We start from the raw sequence: 18,275 nt of genomic DNA, 5'->3' as shown, positions 1-18,275 counted from the left end.
TGACTGCTCACTAACAAGCAAGCCAGCTGAGCAATGGGCAGAATGAAAGACAATACAGACACCTGGATGCAACTTCACAGTTTCTTCTCCTATTATTTCACACTTTGGAGTTAAATGATGTACTTACCAAACACCCATGGCATTAGTGAATGTCTGCCAGCCACATTCCAGAACAGATGCATCCTCTCCGCAGGGCAACAGAAAACCTAATCAGCATTCTTGCCAACTTATTTGAGATTTTGCAGTATTTAGCTATCCTAGCAAATATGCCAGGTGAAAAGCATCACCAAACTCTTCATACTGTATCTACAAGTAAGTCACAATCCCCCTGGTAATCACCATTCAATACCATATCACCTCAGCAAGCCAGCTACTAGTGCTGATGCTTTCAGATGTGGAAAACAAAACAAGCAAAAGAAAGAAGAGCATCAGCTGCAGTCTCTCTTCAATATAGCTTCTTATCAATCATCCCATTCCAGGCTAATTATAAGGCATCAAATGACAGGGGTAAACCAATAAAACCTCCAGAGTGATTATTTCATCTTTCCCTACTTAGAGTAGGGACCAAACCCTAATTTTTTAAGGTTATTGCCTTGGTAACATTAGGCATCTGAAAATACTGTCATCTTCCCTATTATTTGACAAGTCTGTAAGGCAGCTCGTTATGCTGTTAGGCTGTAACTCTCTTCCTCCCTTCCCCACCTAAAGTTCTAATTTGCTCTGCTCCCCCCCTCCCCGGTATCAACTCAAGAGCTTCAGTGCGAGAACACAACTCACAGAAAGCTCCTGTCCCTACAGATTCCCTCATGTATTACACAAGATAAAGTGTTAGTGTTGCCACTGACAGTTACGAGTCCCCTGTTTCCTGCCCCAGCACAGGAGTTCAGAGCTCTGCAGGAAGGTCTGCATCCCAGCCAGAGGCAACTGCAACACAGGGCAGAGACAGACAGACAACTTTGTACTATGCAGATGAGGCACAAATTGAACTCCGTGCTCCCAGTGACACATTAACAAGTCTTGAGTCTCACTTCTCTGCATCCACAACAGACACATCCTAGGTGCATCAGGAGCTCCCTTACTGTATTCTGAAATGCTGAAGTTGAAGGCCTCATTCCAACACACAAATAAAACTCGTTCTGTGACAAGGACAACTGTTCGAAAATTCTCAGGGGTTGAACACCCTCTTTACAGAGCTATGCAAGAACAACTTTTGCACCACAATCTGAAGCTTGGTTTACTTCAATCCATACGTACACATTTTTATTCAAAAAACAGAAGAGACAACACACCAGATAAAAAAGGCTTAAAATCCACTTTAATAATGCATTCCTGCAACATTCCTCAGACAAACTCAAACTTGTTAGTGGGACAATTACAGCTTGTGTTCAAACAGTTTACACTAAATGAAAAATCTTGTAGTACTTCTACACAAAAGACAGGCAAAGTTAAGATTATACGAACATTTGTTTCAGTTAAATCTTCAGCATGAGATACAGTATCTTTGTTCAATAGATTGTACTTTACTACCAGTAAAAATAAACAGCGATACAACACGTTATCAAAAAATCCATCCAAACAAGAGCCTCCCAGCCATTCAGGCTGCACATGACAGTCAACTACTTTAAAGAAACAGATGGTCCAGATAAGAAGAGTAACTACAAGTTAGGAGAAAGAAAAAAAAAAAAGAAATAAATGAACATAAAATCTCCCTCAATTCACTACATGATGGATCATTTGGAGCTATATAAATTTACAGAATCATGGGAGCTGCAAAGTACCCAGATGCTGCCCTAGTTCTCCAGAGACTTCCCTGTGCTCTTAAGCAAGGTAACACTACACTAAAAAAATGCCAAGACATACTGCAATTTTATCTAGTTTAGTCTCAGGACTCTGGCTGCAAATAAGAAACCTGGAATGGTCAAGGCATTAGGGTCCTTGCCAGATTTTACCATTACTGAACAACTGTGGCAGCCTCCCAGAATCCATTTTTCACATTGAAATTATAGGAATGCACCACATGAAATTTTCTAAAACCTTTACCAGTCAGACTGCACTCCCCTTGTCCTAGAGTGGCTTTACCAAAACAGGCCCTAATTAACTGTTTTTAATATCAGCCCCCCCACACCCCCCAAATGGAACCCTGTATGGCCTGCCAAGATTCCTTTCCTCTTTGGGGCGTGTGCAGGGGGTAGCTTAATCCTGTTAGTATCTGCGACGCTTGTTAGGACCAAAATCACCCCCTGGATTTCCTCTGTTGAAGGCAGGAGGGTTCCCTCCCATCGCTCCGAGGCCTTCCATCGCGCTGCCCTGGCCAAAGCGATCTGCAGGCGGTGGTGGAGTCTTGTAACGAGGACAAATGCAGAAGAGGCAGGAAGAAAAACAAGGAACAACAAAGGGCAGTTAAAAGTCATTTGAGTCGATTCAAATTCTACCAGGATTCCACAATTCCAGCTGACCTTGCTACAAACCTTCACCTCACCAAAAATATCCCCAAAACTGGACTGATGGGACCATTGCAGGACCAAGTCTCTTTCCCCACGTCATTTGTAGTCAAGCATACTGGAACATAGTTTGCACCATCTCACAGACTAGTGCCCTGCTGTGGAGCATGCGAGTAATGCAGTCTGGGAAAGGAGAACTTCGTATTTCCACCATATTCCTTCACCCAAACTGAATGCAAATGAAGAGCACTCTACTGATACTACAGCACTATCACAAGTCCAGGTGTACACAATACTCCAATTCCAAAATACATCTGCAATACTAGCCTTGTGCCCTGATCATATCCTGTTGTTTCCATTCCTTTGGCTCTCCCCTCTCCCAGCTGGGTTAGTGCTATTGCACAGCCTCTTCCTTCCAGCAGGGAGAAGATGATCAAAGGATAGTTCAAGTTGGAAGGTACCTCACGAAGTCTCTAGTCCAACCTCCTGCTCAAAGAGGAGTCAGCTATGAACTAGGTTAGCCACAGCTTTATCCAGTCGGGTCTTATAAACATCCGAGGATGAAGACTACACAACCTCTCTGGGCAACCTGCTCCACTGCTTGAATGTCCTCATGGTGGACATGGTACCTCCTTTGGGGAAGGTACTGGAGGCAACCACTGCCTCTTCCTTCCCTGCCCCGCCCCCGGACTGGGGCTAAGTGACTACGTAGAGCAGAGCTGCTTTACACCAGGCTCCTAGGTTCCATTTATTCTTTGTCCACGGGTTTACAGCAGTGATACATATATACACAATGTAATGTGATACATATATGCACATCATAATTTGTATTAGTACTGTAGATTACTCCATGGTATTGCCTGGTTCTACAGAACACAGACCTAAACTTCAGTAAAATTGTCAATGGGGAGGTCCCAGGGACTCTCAACGCTCACTTCGCTGGCAGTGCAGGGGAGGCAGTAGCAGTAACACAGCACTCTTCCTCCCTTTTTCCCTTCCCTACAGATGAAAAATTCTGAATAATCATGAACTTATCCTGTAGGACACATCACAGTGAAGGACACTGCAGTCACTCCAAACAGCTGGAGCAAACATTCAAAGTAAGTGCTCCCTCCATGAATAAACAGCTGGAATACACGGGCCCAGTAACTCCTAAAACCAAGCACATGGCCAAGATAGTTTCCAAAAAGACTATAAATATTTCTGGCCATTAGAGAAACAGCTTATTGCTTTTTGGTCTAAAGGGTATTATTTCATCATATTGATCTGAACCCATCTCCCCTTTCCATTCCTCTCCATCTTCCCCCTTAATTTCCTTGTGTAGTATGCACTCCCTTGCCACTGTCCCTACCACTTAGGTACAAAAGCTTATAGTCAAATAAAACTGTTCTTTATGACAAAAAAAATTCCCTGATGCAGCAGTCACGATAGATGAAGAAGTCTAAGTAGCAAGGTTTGCAGGAAAATTGTTTATTAGACCAACTGATATAAAATGCTAAAGGAAGATGAACTTTCATGACAAACTTGACTATGCTGCTGTTTCTGCTGCTGACTGGAAGTGGTGACACTGTGAGAGGATCAATCCTCTGTATGACAGAGAGGAATGACAGATACCACAGAAGCCATGGTCTATTGTAAAGCCCTACAGTAAAGTTTAAAACTAAATTAAATATAAAAATTTAAAAAGGCAAATAAATAAGCATAACCTCCACTGATTCTTTGCTCTTTACCTCCTAAGCAAATTAATTGAAGTCATTTTAGCATACTCACTATTATCATACTCATTTTAGCCTATTAGCATAGGAGACAATGGTTTTTAAAACTGATAATGGACAGAACATTCCTGAAAGCTTGGCTTTATGCCTGCAAGAATCTACTCTCAAAACACTCTCATTCAATAAAGTGTTTCCCATTATGCCATTTAAAAAAAACCCCCATATTTTATTGCTAAGATCTTTCTAACCAACATTTTAGCACTAGCTATCTTGGAAGTAAAGTACATAGATATTAGACTTGGCTCAATCTCCTGAAAATGACCAACTAGTATCACAGCAAGATTAACTTCTAAAGATTTCAGCAGGACTTAAGCAACAGGTCTAGGCAGACAAACAAGCTTCAACTTCAGCAGCATAGTGCTTAACAATGCAACAATATAATCTGCATTTAAAAGGTGTGCACAAAAAGCAGATGGAGATACATTACCATTCCCATCGCTCCATCAGGTAGCATAGCTCCAGGACCAGTCGCAGGAGGTGCAGCAGCTGGGACGTTGGTACCACCCATAGCTCCTCTATTGTTCATGCCAATGGTACCTGGAAAAGAAAACTGAAGAATAGTCCTGGCAGGCAAAGTGATTGGGGTCTGCTCATCACTTCAGAGCCACAAAACACTGTGTAAGCTCCCTGCAGTATTATATTCAGGGACAGAGTACTACTCTATTGACTAGCTTTGCACTATTAGGTCAAGACAAACTGATCTTGCATTCCAGTATTATCTGAAACTACAGCAGGCTCTAACACTCACCACCTTCATTAACTACTAAGCCCTCATTGCCTTTTCACTTGCTCTTGTTACATGTGTAGTCAAATCATGTAGTCAAAATATGGAAATACAGCAATCAAGGTTATTTCCTGGGCTCAAGGTCTAGCACTGCATGTCATACCAGTTTCTGTATCAGTACAAACTTCTGAAGCACACTATGGGTCTGACAGCAACTTCAACAAGTATTTTGCTTACTGAACTGTGCCTTTCACAAATGTACAGTACTGCCTCATACCCAAATTTTGTTAAGTTTCCCGTCACATGAATGCTTCCTGTCACTGAACTGGGAAAAGATTACTATGACTGAGTTTCTAAATAAGATGATGATAAAATAAGACTACTCAAAAAATGTCCAGATTTTGTAAAGGAGGAAAAGAACATGCATAGGAACAAAGACGGCCACAGAATACTCTTACCTCCCATACCCATCTGTCCCATTCGCATGTCTGGTGGCTCCCTCTGGAAAAAGAGACACTCGTTTCAAATGATAAAAATTCAGGCTTTTAAAAAATGTAATTATACAAAATCAATGAGTTCTGGGGTTTTATTACTGAAAACTGTGTAGAAAAGTCATTCCCAGGGTAAATTTCAAAAGACTATCTCAGCTACCTTCACACAATTAACTCCTGAACAAACAGGTCTTATTTAAAATATCTCATTCTGAAAGACTTTTTCACAATCATGGTAAAACATCCAGCAGCAAAGCTGCACGTGCAGATTTTACCAAACAGCAGCATAAAGAGATATCTGATATCTGGATGGAAAGATCTGCTGAGCAGCAGTAACACATTAGATAGAATTAGTTTTGATACTGCCTTAGCATAGCTAAGAAGCTTTTCCTGTTGAAAGGAATGCAGGCTTACATAAAGACGCAGCACTGGGTCACTTGCATTAAAATACCAGTTAGTGAGTTCAATTTCTCTTTTAACAACTGAGCATAGGGGACACACCACAGATCTCCCTCAACTGCAAAGCTAGGGGCACCTCCTCACTTCAGTAGGGGTACTATTTTTTCCACAGTGGGAACTGAAGAACAGCTTTCACTTCATCTGTAGTCTCAGCGCCACTATTTATCATATGAAGGCACTATTATTTAGAGAAATCAGGAGTTCTGCTACGCAGGGTAATATTCACACATTTAGGTCAGTCACACAGTTTTGACCCTTTTGGTTTGACATATATTTAGCTATTTTGCTTAGGGACCAATTTTTCACTAGGATATATAAACACTTGCCACCCAGTTGCATCAATGCCATTATACCACCTCGATAGCACTACAGCTGCCTCCACAATAGAAAGTTGCTGGGACTGGAAATGAATTGTAAGACAATTCTTTATAGAACTAGAGATACTGCTATTAAAAGGCAGGTTACAACACTTTTTACATTACAAGAAAATACTTGACCAACTGACTTTTAAGTTCAAGCAATTATCACACCTGCAGCAGTGCCTCAAGTTGGGATCATTTCATGTAAGCATGACTAAGACAGACTGCAGGCTAGGGATATAGCTAGGCATATGACCATAACAGGGTTCTGCAGCAGTACTTCAGGAAAGTACACCTTTGTTACTGTTAGAATAAAATTACTTAGCATATATTCTCCTGAACAGCAACACAGCTAGTGAGGGTCCTACATGAACAGCAGTGGGACAGTAACTGGGTTATTTATATTTTCCAGACTAAATTGTATTAAGATTGGAGGGAGTCAATAATTTAGGGCAGAATGCACTGAAGATGTAGAGTCCCTCAACCAACAAATTCACTATTCACAGAAAGCCCCATGCTGAGGAAGGGCAAAAACCTAATGTCAGTGTCCAGATGTAACAGGAAGGTAGAAGCACTCATACCGCATCAGCAAAATTCCCTTTAAAGCCTTCCTGCTGGCGTCTCATCATCTCTTCTTGCTGCCTTCTCATTTCCTCCTCACGGCGCCTGCGTTCTTCCTCTTGCCTGCAAAAAAGGTCCAAGGATGCTCAGCACAACATACACCAACCATTTGCATCACAGTGTTGCAGTGCTGCCTAATGGGTCTTGTTTGGAAACCTACTACTTTAAGAACATTATTTTGCTGAGGCTGTAAAATATTAGGTACCTCATGATGAAAACAGAAACATGTATGCGCACCAACACATTTCCAACACTTTCAATTTTAAGGAGTTCATTATAAAACCAAACATGAGCACACCCACGTGTGTGTCTTGTGGGGAGCAGCTGAGGGAACTGGGGTTGTTTAGTCTACAGAAAAGGAGGCTCATGGGAAACCTTATCGCTCTCTACAACTACCTGAAAGGAGGCTGTAGCGAGGTGGGTGTTAGTCTCTTTTGCCAAGTAGCAAGTGAAAAATTTCTTCACCAAAAGGGTTGTCAAGCATTGGAACAGGCTGCCCAGGGAAGTGGTTGAGTCACCATCCCTGCAGGTATTTAAAACACGTGTAGATGTGGTGCTTAGGGACATGGTTTAGTGGTGGACTTGGCAGTGCTAGGTTAACTGTTGGACTTGATCTTAAAGGTCTTTTCCAACCTAAATGATTCTATGATTCTATGGACTCAGCAGCTCCCAAATACATGCTGACTACATGCAATATAATGCATACAAGCCAGACAGCTCTCAAGCCCCTTCTATTACAGAAGTAGCTTGGAGATCTTACTGGAGCTTCTCGAAATGACCCTGAGACAAGGAAGAGCTTGAATGGAGAGAGACATCTCTGAGACTGTTACCCCTCAAACAAACAGATAGATGCTAGAATGGAATTTCGCAACCTGCAGCACTGAAGCCACCGAATCACAGATTCTGATTTTTCTGTCTGCCTCGGTCAAGGAGCTAAACTGAGACACAGAACTGTAAAAAAACAAATACTAATCAGTGGAAGAAACTCCTAAGTCTTCCATCTTAAACCAACTGTACACTCTCCCTATGAACAAAAAGGCCCAAAATAACAGCCACACTATAGGTAGTAATTAAATTGTCACACTGAACAACTAGGTGCACTGAAGAAGCATTTCATTCCGTAATATTATGGATTCACAGCATTTCATAACCTGCCCCCTTACCTGAGTTCCAACTGTTTACGTTTTTGTACTTCTTGGTTATGCAATTCCTCCATCCTCCTCAGCTCTTCCTGGCGTCTCATTAAATCTGTAAAAGACGACAGTAAAAAACCCAATCAAACTCATCTCCCATGCCACATCTTATCAATTCCTGAACTACAACCATAGCACACAAGAGAATAAGGTAACAGAGCCTCCAGCAATACAGTAACATCTTCCCATTCATTTGCCACTACCATGCTTTGTTACAAGTCAAGCAGCTACACCACGGCTCACCTTCAGTGGGTTCTAGCCAGTCTACTGAGCTACTCACCCCCTGGATGTTGCAGGGCCATGTTCTGATACTGTATTTATCTTTGATTGGTACCTTGCCGCATGAGCATAACTTGGTGCTCATGGCGAGCTGCTTCCATTTCCATTTCCAGCTTCTCTCGAGCTTCCTTGATGTTGCGGTCTACTTGTTCTTGCTGCTGCTTCTCCATTTCTATTAGAGCCTTCCAACGCATGGCATATTCGTACTCAAAGCTGCCAGGCTGTGCAAATCGAGGAGGCTGCTCACGCTCCCTGTCAAACAAGGGAGAGCTAGTGAATGCTTCAACAGAGCAAGGAGGAACCAAGAAAAATACATTTGTGTGTTAAATGTAATGACCAATCCTTTTAACAGTTAGAAATGCATTTCCTAGTGCAACAAATAAGGAACCACTTTGTCTTCTACTTTATCACAAATAGCTATGCCTGAGATACCAGTTTGTCTGCTCCTCAGGAATCATCTTATTGAAAGGAGAAACTCAGGCAGAATCCTCCTGCAGGATTAATTATGCATGGAAAACTGTGTCCCGTCCTCCTTCATAACAAGCAATGAAACCGTTTGCATAAGACACCAGACGATTCTGGGTAAAGACATTTAGAAATACTCTTGAAAGAAACAGCCTTTTCTCCTGCTGCACATCTTATGGACAGATCCACTCCAGAAACAAACACTGCCCGAACATGTTTATTTCACTAATCTCTGCAGCCCCTGCACCTGGAGCACATGACTATTCCTAATACAGCCTCCCAGCTCCTAAAGCTCTCATCTTCCTTACTTGAAACATTCATGAGCTCACATGGTTTACAAATTCCCACTGCTTGGATCACAGGGGAAGCCTTCAAAGACCACGGCCTTATACCTGGATAGCTCTACAATCTCCTAATGCTATTTACATCATTCCTTAAATTTTCACGGTGGGTTCAAATCTGTTTCCTCTACAGACTTTCTCTAATATTTAGAGCAAGTAACTTAAGTCTTTGCTTCAGTTTCTCATCTGAGCAAGGGGATCTCGCGTTATCTCAAACTGACACAATATTTTATTCCAATAACTGAAACAGACTTATGAAAAATAGGTGGAGGCTGCCAGTCTTATCCAGCAGTGTGGATCCAAAACCACTGCTTTCTTTCAGCTAACCATGGCAAGTGTATACACTTGTGTTGCAAGTGTATGCAACAGTGTATGCAATTCTTTCCAGAGTCAGGTCACATTTACAGAAAAAAGAAGGACCTTTAGTAGCACTGATGAGCCACCCTCCTAAGACTGAGGCACTAGTCAATGTCCTAGTCCACAGGTAGTCTCATCTCCTGTCGCATGGCAGGCACATACTTGTGATACTGCTGGTTTTTGATGACTAGTTTCTCTGGTAGTCCCTCTTCATCATCATACTGATCCATGGGCTCCACAGTGACAGGCCGAGGGAATCTGTAAAGAAAAGATGAAGTACTTTCAAGAAAATTCAAGAATGAGCTTGCAGTGTAGGAAAGCATGTGTACTGTGTCTGAACTTATAAAACACTGCTTTTAGCACTGCTCAAAGAAATTCAGAGCAGTTGGGGATCTCAGCCAAAGTGAAACCAGAAATCACTCTGAACACTTTTTTTCTTTCTTTCTAGAATAGGAGCTGAACTGTTAATCAAAATCCTTGTTGAATCCAAACCAAAATTGTACTGAAAGAAGAATACTTGCAGTTATCGGTTCAAATTAACAGCTTAACTGGAACCTGACATCCTCCAGCAGGATGTACACAGCATGAAGTCTTGTAGTCCCTAGAGTATGGTTTTTCTCCCTTTCCTCCCTTGCTACACGGCCAGCCACGGGCTGCAGAAGTCCTTGTGCGCCTTTTTATAGCAGCCTAAAGCAAAGAGTAACTACACTGCTCCTCACTGGAGGTTGCTGGCTGTACCATTCAGTCATACTCTCCTGGTGAGACCACGACGAGCCATTATGGCCAAGCAGTGGTGCTCTTTAAGTGCCTGCTGGGCCCTGTCTAAATTCCTGCCCCAAGAAATCCACTGGTGCACTTCACAACACAGACACTGCACATATGTGCTTCTGTCCTCCTGGTTTCTGTGTGCAGAAGAAAGTGTCCCCGATCTCTGAATTAGCTCCCCACCACAGCACTGACACTGCTCATCCTCAGCACAAACCAGCGCTGCAGCTTCTCGTTAGCTCCTCAACCCCATTTGCCAGAGCTGGGGAAATGGAAGAGAAATGATCATGCTATGCCAATCAGCAAGCGGTGCCCAGACTCCAGCAGGAACGCAGGATATGAGAGGCTAAAATCTCTCTCCTCAGCTGAAGATCCACAATGTAGCTTTTCACTTCCATGTGACATATTCCATTATTAATAGTCTTATTTTCCAGTGTGAACCAATTCCAACCAGTTTATCTAGCTGTTACTGTCATGAACTAGGACAAACCACAACAAATTTAATCAAAACCAAACCATAACTAGAAATAAACAACATACTGGTTTGTTGTCCTAGATATCAGAATCTAATACGCTGATAGCTACAAAAAGATTGAATGATACCCTCAGGTGCTCTCAGTTATACACTGGTAGTGATTAGTTTTGCGTGATCACTTTTAAAAATTTGTTTTTATGGTTCTTTCAGGATACAGACTTCTGAATCAGCAAAAGTTCCCTAACAGCAATCCTGCTGCAGAGCACTACACACTATGCTGGTTATCCCCAAAGAGTCTCAGGAAGAAAAACAGATATTAAAAAAAAAAAACCACCCCAAAACACCTGCTTTTTGAAACTGAATGTGCTCGTGTATAGCTGTGCCATATGCAGGCCTCCAAGGAAAAGGAGAGAAGTGAGAAGCACAAAGCTTATAAAATTACTTTAGAAATTAGTAATATAGCCCCAATTTCAGGAAGTATTCTATTCACAAGTTCTAGGTGCATACATACAAAACATACAGTAATTTTTATTTCCAAGAGATCAAAACAGTCTCCCTCTTAATAGTTTGAGCAACAAGCCATGCTCTGTGGAATGCATCTAGAATTAGTAACTTACTTGAGCAAGTTCACATAATTATGCAAGAACATGCTTTGTTGCCTTACAATATTCAAGCACAAAGAAAATAGTTTATTATGGTGAAAACTCCAAACATTCCAATCTATCTGACCAGCTTCTCCAACAGATCCCATCCCACAGTGGTGGATGAGCATTCCACCCCAGCACTGCATGCTGCTGAGTGGAGTCCCATCCCAAGACTTGCCTCTGAAGCGACCCAGAGTGCACAATTAACACACTTGAGCTTCGTTTCCAACAAATGATATGGATGGTCTCTGAAATAGCTCCTGCTTCTTAAAGGCTGCTTTAATTGCCCTAAGAAGGCTTTATTGAGAAAAAGCTTATCGGGAGGTTTTATGCACTTACCCCACTAGCAGCTTCCCAGAAGAAAGTTTTCAGACCTGAGTTTCAGCACAGACTCACTCTTGTTGGAACAAAGCTAAGTAAAGTTCTCCCTGGGCAAATCACCTACCACCTCCTGCCCCATATCTCATCTGTCCTGCTCTGGTGTTAAGAAACATTGCTCACAAGCCAATGCCACCCATCAACCTGCACACATGCCAACATAGCACTTCTCGCCCTCCACACTTACGTAGTTAGCAGGAAAGACCCATCACTACATCTATCCAGGGCTTTCCTAGCAGCAGGCTTCCCTGAGAACTCCACAATGCCTTTCCCAGAGGATCGTCCTCTGTCATCCACAATAACCACAGCCCTTTCCACCTGGCCAAACACTGAGAAGGCTTCCTCCAGGAGCTCATTGGACACAAACTGAGGCAGGTTCCTGACTGTCAGCGATGCGCTGTGGCATGCAAAACGCACTCTTAGCTGCTTCCCACGTAGAGGCATGTTGTCTAGTTCCACCTTTGCAATCTCTGCCAGAGTGCGAGTTTCCTGAAGATAAAAAAAAGTTATCATTAAAACTCTCAATGCAGTACAGCATCAGCCAGTCACCGTCACAACAGACTCACAAACCTACTTCCCCTGAGCAAGTACTTCACAGAGAGGAACAAATAAACCTCCCATAGCATGGTAAAAAGCATCCTAACAAACCGTAGCTATTCTCCATTATCAATGGCCCTAGCTGAACAGGCATGTATGGAGTTTTGGGGGGAAAAAAATATCAGACATAAGCTTAATCCAACAGCCAGTATGAACTAAGCAAACAATTAAACGATCATTATCTATCAGATATAATTAACTTAAGGCTACAAAGCATGCCTCTTTTTTTAAAATAAATACATTTTTAAAATTAAAACAAACAAACAAAAAAATCAAGATTCAACTATTAGCCAAGTCTGATAGCTGTAAAAAGAAATGCTAATTGTATGACAAATCCATGAAAGACATCCTATGCCAGTTTCACACCTTTCCACTCATTTAAGTCACTACCAAGCAGCTACGCTACAGCAAATGGCCCCAGACTTTGGTGTGGGAACCTCATGCTCCATCCACTCACCTTGGGGCTTTCAGAAAGGTAGCACATGAGCCAATAAAGTCTCAGAACCATTACTCTACATTGGTAGCTACCTCCCTTTTAGCCATGCTTCAATGTGATCATCTAGAGATTCCCCCACCTCAAGAGCATTCATCGCTCCAGTAATACTGCATGACAATCTATGTTCATAGAAATTCCATGTTCACACCCTTCCAGAAAATGGAAGTCTACCTTGTCTATAATAGCATCATGTTCATGTTTTCTTTCTGTTTTCTACCAGCTCACTTCAGAGTAACTTTAGCAGATATCTCATAAATCCTGCCACAAGCTGCCTGAATTCACATTCCTTCTCATAACAAGCTCTAGACAAACCACTTGTAGAAGCTGATCCCATATTCCAGGTTACTAAAAATCAATAGCAGGCTTAATTAGCAAGATATCTGAACATCTGCTACTTCCAATTAGCAATACTCCTCCAGTGTGAGTCATTGCCACAAAAACACCCCAAAGGTAGCAAGTCACTCACCAGCCTGATAAAGCCAAAGCCTTTGTCCTTGTGTATGAAGACTTCACCTGCCTTGCCATATTTCTCAAATAACTTTCTCATCTCTTCCTCTGTAATATCTGGAGGCAGATTCCCCACAAACAGGCGGCTTCTTTGAGTGAAGGTCTTTTCACCAGGTTTCCGGAAATTCTTCAGGTCTATAGTCAGGCCTTCATCTGAGGGGAATAAGGTACACAGCTGCTCTACAGTTGGGGGGATAAATTCTATTAGGTTTCATCACAGTGAACAGAGAGACATAGGACAATATAGGTAACACCACCCATTCACTTCGGTCTCAAACCTCTCCAGCCATCTCTACAGCAACAAGGGGATTTTATTTCAGAATGGGCCCATATTATTTTTAAAGAAAACACATGCTTGGACATCAGTGCTCATTAACACCAGTGAACAATAGTCTAGAACTGGAAAAAAGAACACTGCAGCTTGAAATAATGTGAGAGATTTAACTCAACTTTTGGAGATCCAGTCGAGATGACTGGCCCACAACAAAATCAACTGTAGTCACAATACAAGATTTTGCTATTACAACCTGAATAATTATAGAAAAGTCAGTTTGGCCAGCAACCAGATTTTTACTAAAAAAACCCCAACCCCAGATGTCTAAAAAAATATGCAAAAGAGAGGAAATTTTGCCCAGACAGATAACATTTGAGATAGCTGTCATTCTACAAGATGGGATTTGAGTTCTAGAGCCTTGGGTTCCAAGCTGAAGAGAAGGCTGGAATAGTGAAAATAGTAAAAAAACCACCCCAAAAACCAGCCATACTGGTGAGAGCTCAGAAAAATTACAAAGTTCATTACAAAAAATCTATTTAAGCAATGCTACATCTAACACTAATAAACAGGACAGATTGTAGGAACATTCTCAAATCGCCACATGCATATACAATCTTTAACCCTTAATTCAGCAAGAGTCCAGCACGATCTTGGAAGCTCCGCTATATGCCAGACAGGGGTAGTTTTATCATCACCTTCCTGTGTCCCATTTTCTTACATGTATATGGAACTTCCCCACACAGGACAGCAAGCCATAGAAAGCAATCCCTTGGCTTTGCAGAGTACACACCTTATGGCCACAAATATGAAATAAACTACAAACGTGAGTGGCTGGATTCAGGCTACAAAGCATGGCACTAACCAGGAAAGGCTATTCATGCAAAGATAATGCATGCAAGACATGCAAGGACAACTCTTTTATAAGAATAAGCACACTTCCATGGCTAACACTAAAAAAAAAAAAAAAAAGACTGACAGTATATCTATAGAAGAGTAATGAGAGTAAGTTATCTACTTCACACAGCAAGGGTGCATAAGTGAAGCGTTTTGTCTTGTGAACTTTTTCACACTGTTATCAGAAGTATTTGGGGATCAGTTGCAAGGCCTGTGAATACACTAGGAGGGACTTATGGCAGAGTTATTCCACTATCACTGTTCTGCTTTAAGTAGGTCTACTGAGAGGAATCTGAGATACAGTCACTCACTATAAGCTGATCCCTGTGAGAATACCACAATACAGCTGTTGCGTTGTATTGTTTCCAACCTGACTGGAAACAGACTGCTCTGCCACCCTCGTCTATTATCTTCTATGAACTGATAAGGAGCCTGTTTAACAGGGCCACCTAATAAAAATACGCAGGAATTTTTTTACTAGCCCATTATCTCTGCATGTGTCTGTATATAGTTAAACCTGCAACTTTGATAGAAAAAACACACAGAGAAATCATGCAAAGTGCACGTGACTTCTATACGCTTTTGTTTTGAACAGCCAAAGTGTTCAAACTTAAAAAAAAATAATAATTTTAATATAACTAAAGCACTTCCTCCCCCAAAAATGCTAACGACAATGCCTTGCCACCATACTTCTAAACTATCAAGTTAGATCAGTTAAGGCCCCAGAATCCATTAATGAGTATTGCCTCAGCTCAAAAGCACCCCCTCTGCATCCCAAGTAACAGGGCTACAGTCCACACTGATTAAGAGCAAACCTGGAAACACATTAGATTAGAGTAACAGCCATCATCAACATCAGCTGGTACATGAATGCTGAAATATTATCAAGTAAAGCTGGGTATCTCCTGGTGCCTCCCATGTAAAAATTTAGTCTTAACAGGTGACTGCAGATTACTGTAACAACATTCTTACTACAACTGTATCTTTACAGACAGCAAATTTATTTCACTAGTACTTGAGGAAACCTGTCTTGAGAAGCCATCTGTTGTGGTTGGGGAAAAAAAAGAAACGGAGCCAACGGAAAACAGGCCATCTCGTATCGGCAAGGTTTACAGAAACACTGTTAAAGGTTCAGAGACTTCCAAACTCGTTAAGTAAGCTCTTCTTAAGAATTTGAGACAAAGAAGGAACCTCTACATCACTGCCCAGCTTCGGAGGCACAAGAAACTTACAAACAAATCCCAGTCAAACCTACGGGAGCCGCACGCATCTTTCAGTAGACTGCGCAAAAAAACCCCCAAAACCAACCCAGCTGCAATTCAAACCACTGTCTCCAACAATAGAAAAACCTATTACAAACAGCGAACGCAAGTCGCAGTTTGCTTAACGACCTGAGTTTTTATTGTTTAAAATAGAAAGAGCAGGTTCTGTTTGTTTCCGCCAAGACCTGTTGCAACTGTATGGGCCGGCAGCTAACCGGGACCCGAAGTTACCCTCTGCAGTGAGAGGGGTCGCTCAACGCCTACCCAAAGCGGGGCCGGGCGGCCCCCCGCGGCGGGCCCGGGACTCACTCTGGCTGTTGGCCTGCTGCCCATTGGCGGGGATGGACGGCGGCGGGTGCTGCTGGTGCTGGTGCTGTTTCCGCGGAGTATGGTTCTGCTTCTCCATGTTGAAGCCCTTGTTGCCCTGCATCTTCCCCACCTAGAGGCAGACACGCCCGGTCGGCCGCGGCCCAGAGCTCAACTCCGGCTCCTGCTCGCGGTCCCCAGCCCCCGCGTGGCTCCCACCCAGCCCCGCCTCACCGGGGCCCGCCAAAGCGGCCGCGTGCAGCGACGGGGCGGGCCGCGCAGGCCGCGGCGGGCCCCAGTGGTGGCGGCCGCACGGAAGCGCCCGCCCCGCAGCGGAGCGGAGCCGAGCTGCGGTCCTGCTACCGTCGCGGCCTTACCTGGTAGCGGACACCGGTGCCAAAGCAGATCACGGCCACCTCGCCCCGCAGCAGTCCGGAGGGGAGCGCGCGCGCGGCCGGAACTCGCGCAGCCTAACCAGGCGCCCGCCACCCACGCTCCCATTGGCCTCCGAGCCTCCAGCGCCGTGTCGCTACTGGCCGTGCTCGCCGCCACTCACAGCCGGGCCGCGGCGGGGCGGGACTACCCGCCCCGGCAGCCCTCCGCGCGGAGCCGATTGGCTGCGCAGCGGCGGCAGCCCGCCACGCACGCTGCCAATCATCGCCGCAGGCATAACGCTTGGGTGAGACACAAGCAAGGGACAAAGGAGCCCAACGAGCCGCCAGAGCGCTCCGCGCAGGCGCAGTGAGGGGGAGGGACGCGCAGGCGCGGCCAGGGCCGCTCGCTTTAAAGAGACAGCGGCGGGGGCGCAGCGCGTACCGCGCCGCGCGCTCACTGTGCTCTGTTTTTCTATGCGCTGTGCCCCTACGTGCCTGGAGCGGCGTGAGGGGCGGCCTCTCCGCCCCTGCTCTGTCCGTCCGTTACGACCAGTAAGTACCGGAGCTTGGGCAGAGCCGACACGCCGCTTGGGTCTCCTCAAGGCGCCGCGGGCGAGCGCCAGTCCCGAGCCCGCTCACTTCCCCATCCAGCTGTGGGCGCCCCCTTACTCCCCCTCGTCTTCCGGACCCCGTTCCCGCCGCCTCGCCAGCCCTCTTCGTTGGGGCGGTGCTGCCCCGCCTGTGGGAGGGCAGCCGGCTCAGCAGGAGGAAGCGGCCTGCGGGAGTGGAGAGGGTCTTGCCGTGCCCTGCCCGCGGTAGCTGCAGAGCGCCGGGAACTGTCTCGGGTGCCGCGGGAGGGTGGTCGTTAACTGCCGTCGGCGGCCTTGATTTTACAGCCTTTCAATAAAACCTCCCGTTTCCCTCCGTGTTGCATCGCACGTAACCGGGAGGGGTGCCGTGGGGCCGTGGCCAGCCCACTCCCGGGGCGCGGAAGCCCCGCGGCGGCTCGTAGGCCTGCCGGAGCGGGGAGCAGCCGGTGGTGTGGCCGGTTCTCCGCAACTCCACCGTCCCCTCCTAATGGCCGTAAACCTGCCTTTCCCTTCCCGGAGCGCGGGAGGTCGCCTCGGCGTCTCCTCCCAGCCCCAGCGATGCGCACCCCGGTGTGCCCCCGGGGCCCAGCCCACGCTCAGCCCCTGCACCCCCGTCTTCCCCACAGGGAGACAAAAAAGCAGGCTGGGAGGGGGCTGGTTCCGGGGGGGGGGGCGATGGAGGGAAGGATAGAGGAGCCCCCTTGGGAAGTGGGGCGGCCAAGGGGGGAATGGTGCCCCTCTGAGACGGAGGGGGCCCGGGCCCCGCCGGGAGTGGAGCCCCCGGGGGGTGCAAGCCTGGCTGGGGGAGCTGCGTGGGGGGCGCGGGTGGGCCCACGGATGGATGGATGGGGGTGGGGGATGGGTGGCGGGGGAGGGGAGCCCGGGGGGGGGCTGTCATGGTTGGGGGAGGGGACCCCGGGAGTGTGTGGGGTGGTGAGGGAGGGGAGCCCGGGTGGGAGGGGTGTCGCGTGGGTGCCGGGGGTGGGGCGCGGGCGGCGGGTGCCGGCCGGGGCAGCCCCTCCCGGGGGCGGTGCTGTGTCCCGGGCCCCCGCGGAAGCCCCGCCCGGCCGCGCTGTCACTCACCGCCCCGGGGAGACGCTCCAGCTCCAGGGAGGCGGTGGCGGCGCCGGCGCCTGGACCCGGCCGGGCGGCTCCCCCCGCGCGCAGGTAGAGGCTGTGGCGGCGCGGCCGGAGTGGGTCCCTCGGGG

General features: G+C 45.8%; 2 protein-coding genes across 8 annotated transcripts in view; one reads left to right on the top strand and one right to left on the bottom strand.

The window, feature by feature from the left end:
* Nucleotides 1–1,295: 1,295 nt before the first annotated feature.
* NONO (non-POU domain containing octamer binding) lies at nucleotides 1,296–18,271 on the bottom strand. 5 transcript variants are annotated; one of them, XM_072877522.1, is made up of 11 exons: nucleotides 18,151–18,271; nucleotides 16,062–16,236; nucleotides 13,327–13,547; nucleotides 11,955–12,256; nucleotides 9,668–9,763; nucleotides 8,398–8,594; nucleotides 8,034–8,118; nucleotides 6,831–6,933; nucleotides 5,399–5,441; nucleotides 4,644–4,753; nucleotides 1,296–2,340 (listed from the first exon to the last, which is right to left on the bottom strand). In XM_072877522.1, exons 2-11 carry the CDS (start codon nucleotides 16,225–16,227, stop codon nucleotides 2,203–2,205), a joined length of 1,461 nt encoding a protein of 486 aa, XP_072733623.1. In that variant the 5' UTR covers nucleotides 16,228–16,236; nucleotides 18,151–18,271; the 3' UTR covers nucleotides 1,296–2,202. The 5 variants fall into 5 exon arrangements, with proteins under 5 accessions (XP_072733623.1, XP_072733622.1, XP_072733624.1 ...); XM_072877521.1 differs by lacking the exon at nucleotides 18,151–18,271 and adding an exon at nucleotides 16,481–16,636; XM_072877523.1 differs by lacking the exon at nucleotides 18,151–18,271 and adding an exon at nucleotides 16,481–16,636 and having other exon boundaries at nucleotides 13,327–13,520.
* The window catches only part of ZMYM3 (zinc finger MYM-type containing 3), a 33,459-nt gene continuing 33,308 nt past the window's right edge, over nucleotides 18,125–18,275 (top strand). For all 3 annotated transcript variants that reach the window (XM_072877520.1, XM_072877519.1, XM_072877514.1), the window contains exon 1: nucleotides 18,125–18,234. The gene's annotated coding sequence lies outside the window, so the exon portion shown is untranslated. The remainder of the gene's footprint in view (nucleotides 18,235–18,275) is intronic.

The sequence above is a fragment of the Ciconia boyciana genome, chromosome 12, assembly GCF_034638445.1.
Source record: "Ciconia boyciana chromosome 12, ASM3463844v1, whole genome shotgun sequence".
NCBI classification, from domain to species: domain Eukaryota; kingdom Metazoa; phylum Chordata; class Aves; order Ciconiiformes; family Ciconiidae; genus Ciconia; species Ciconia boyciana.
Note: the sequence above shows the minus strand (reverse complement) of the source record. Positions and strands in the feature narration are given on the sequence as shown.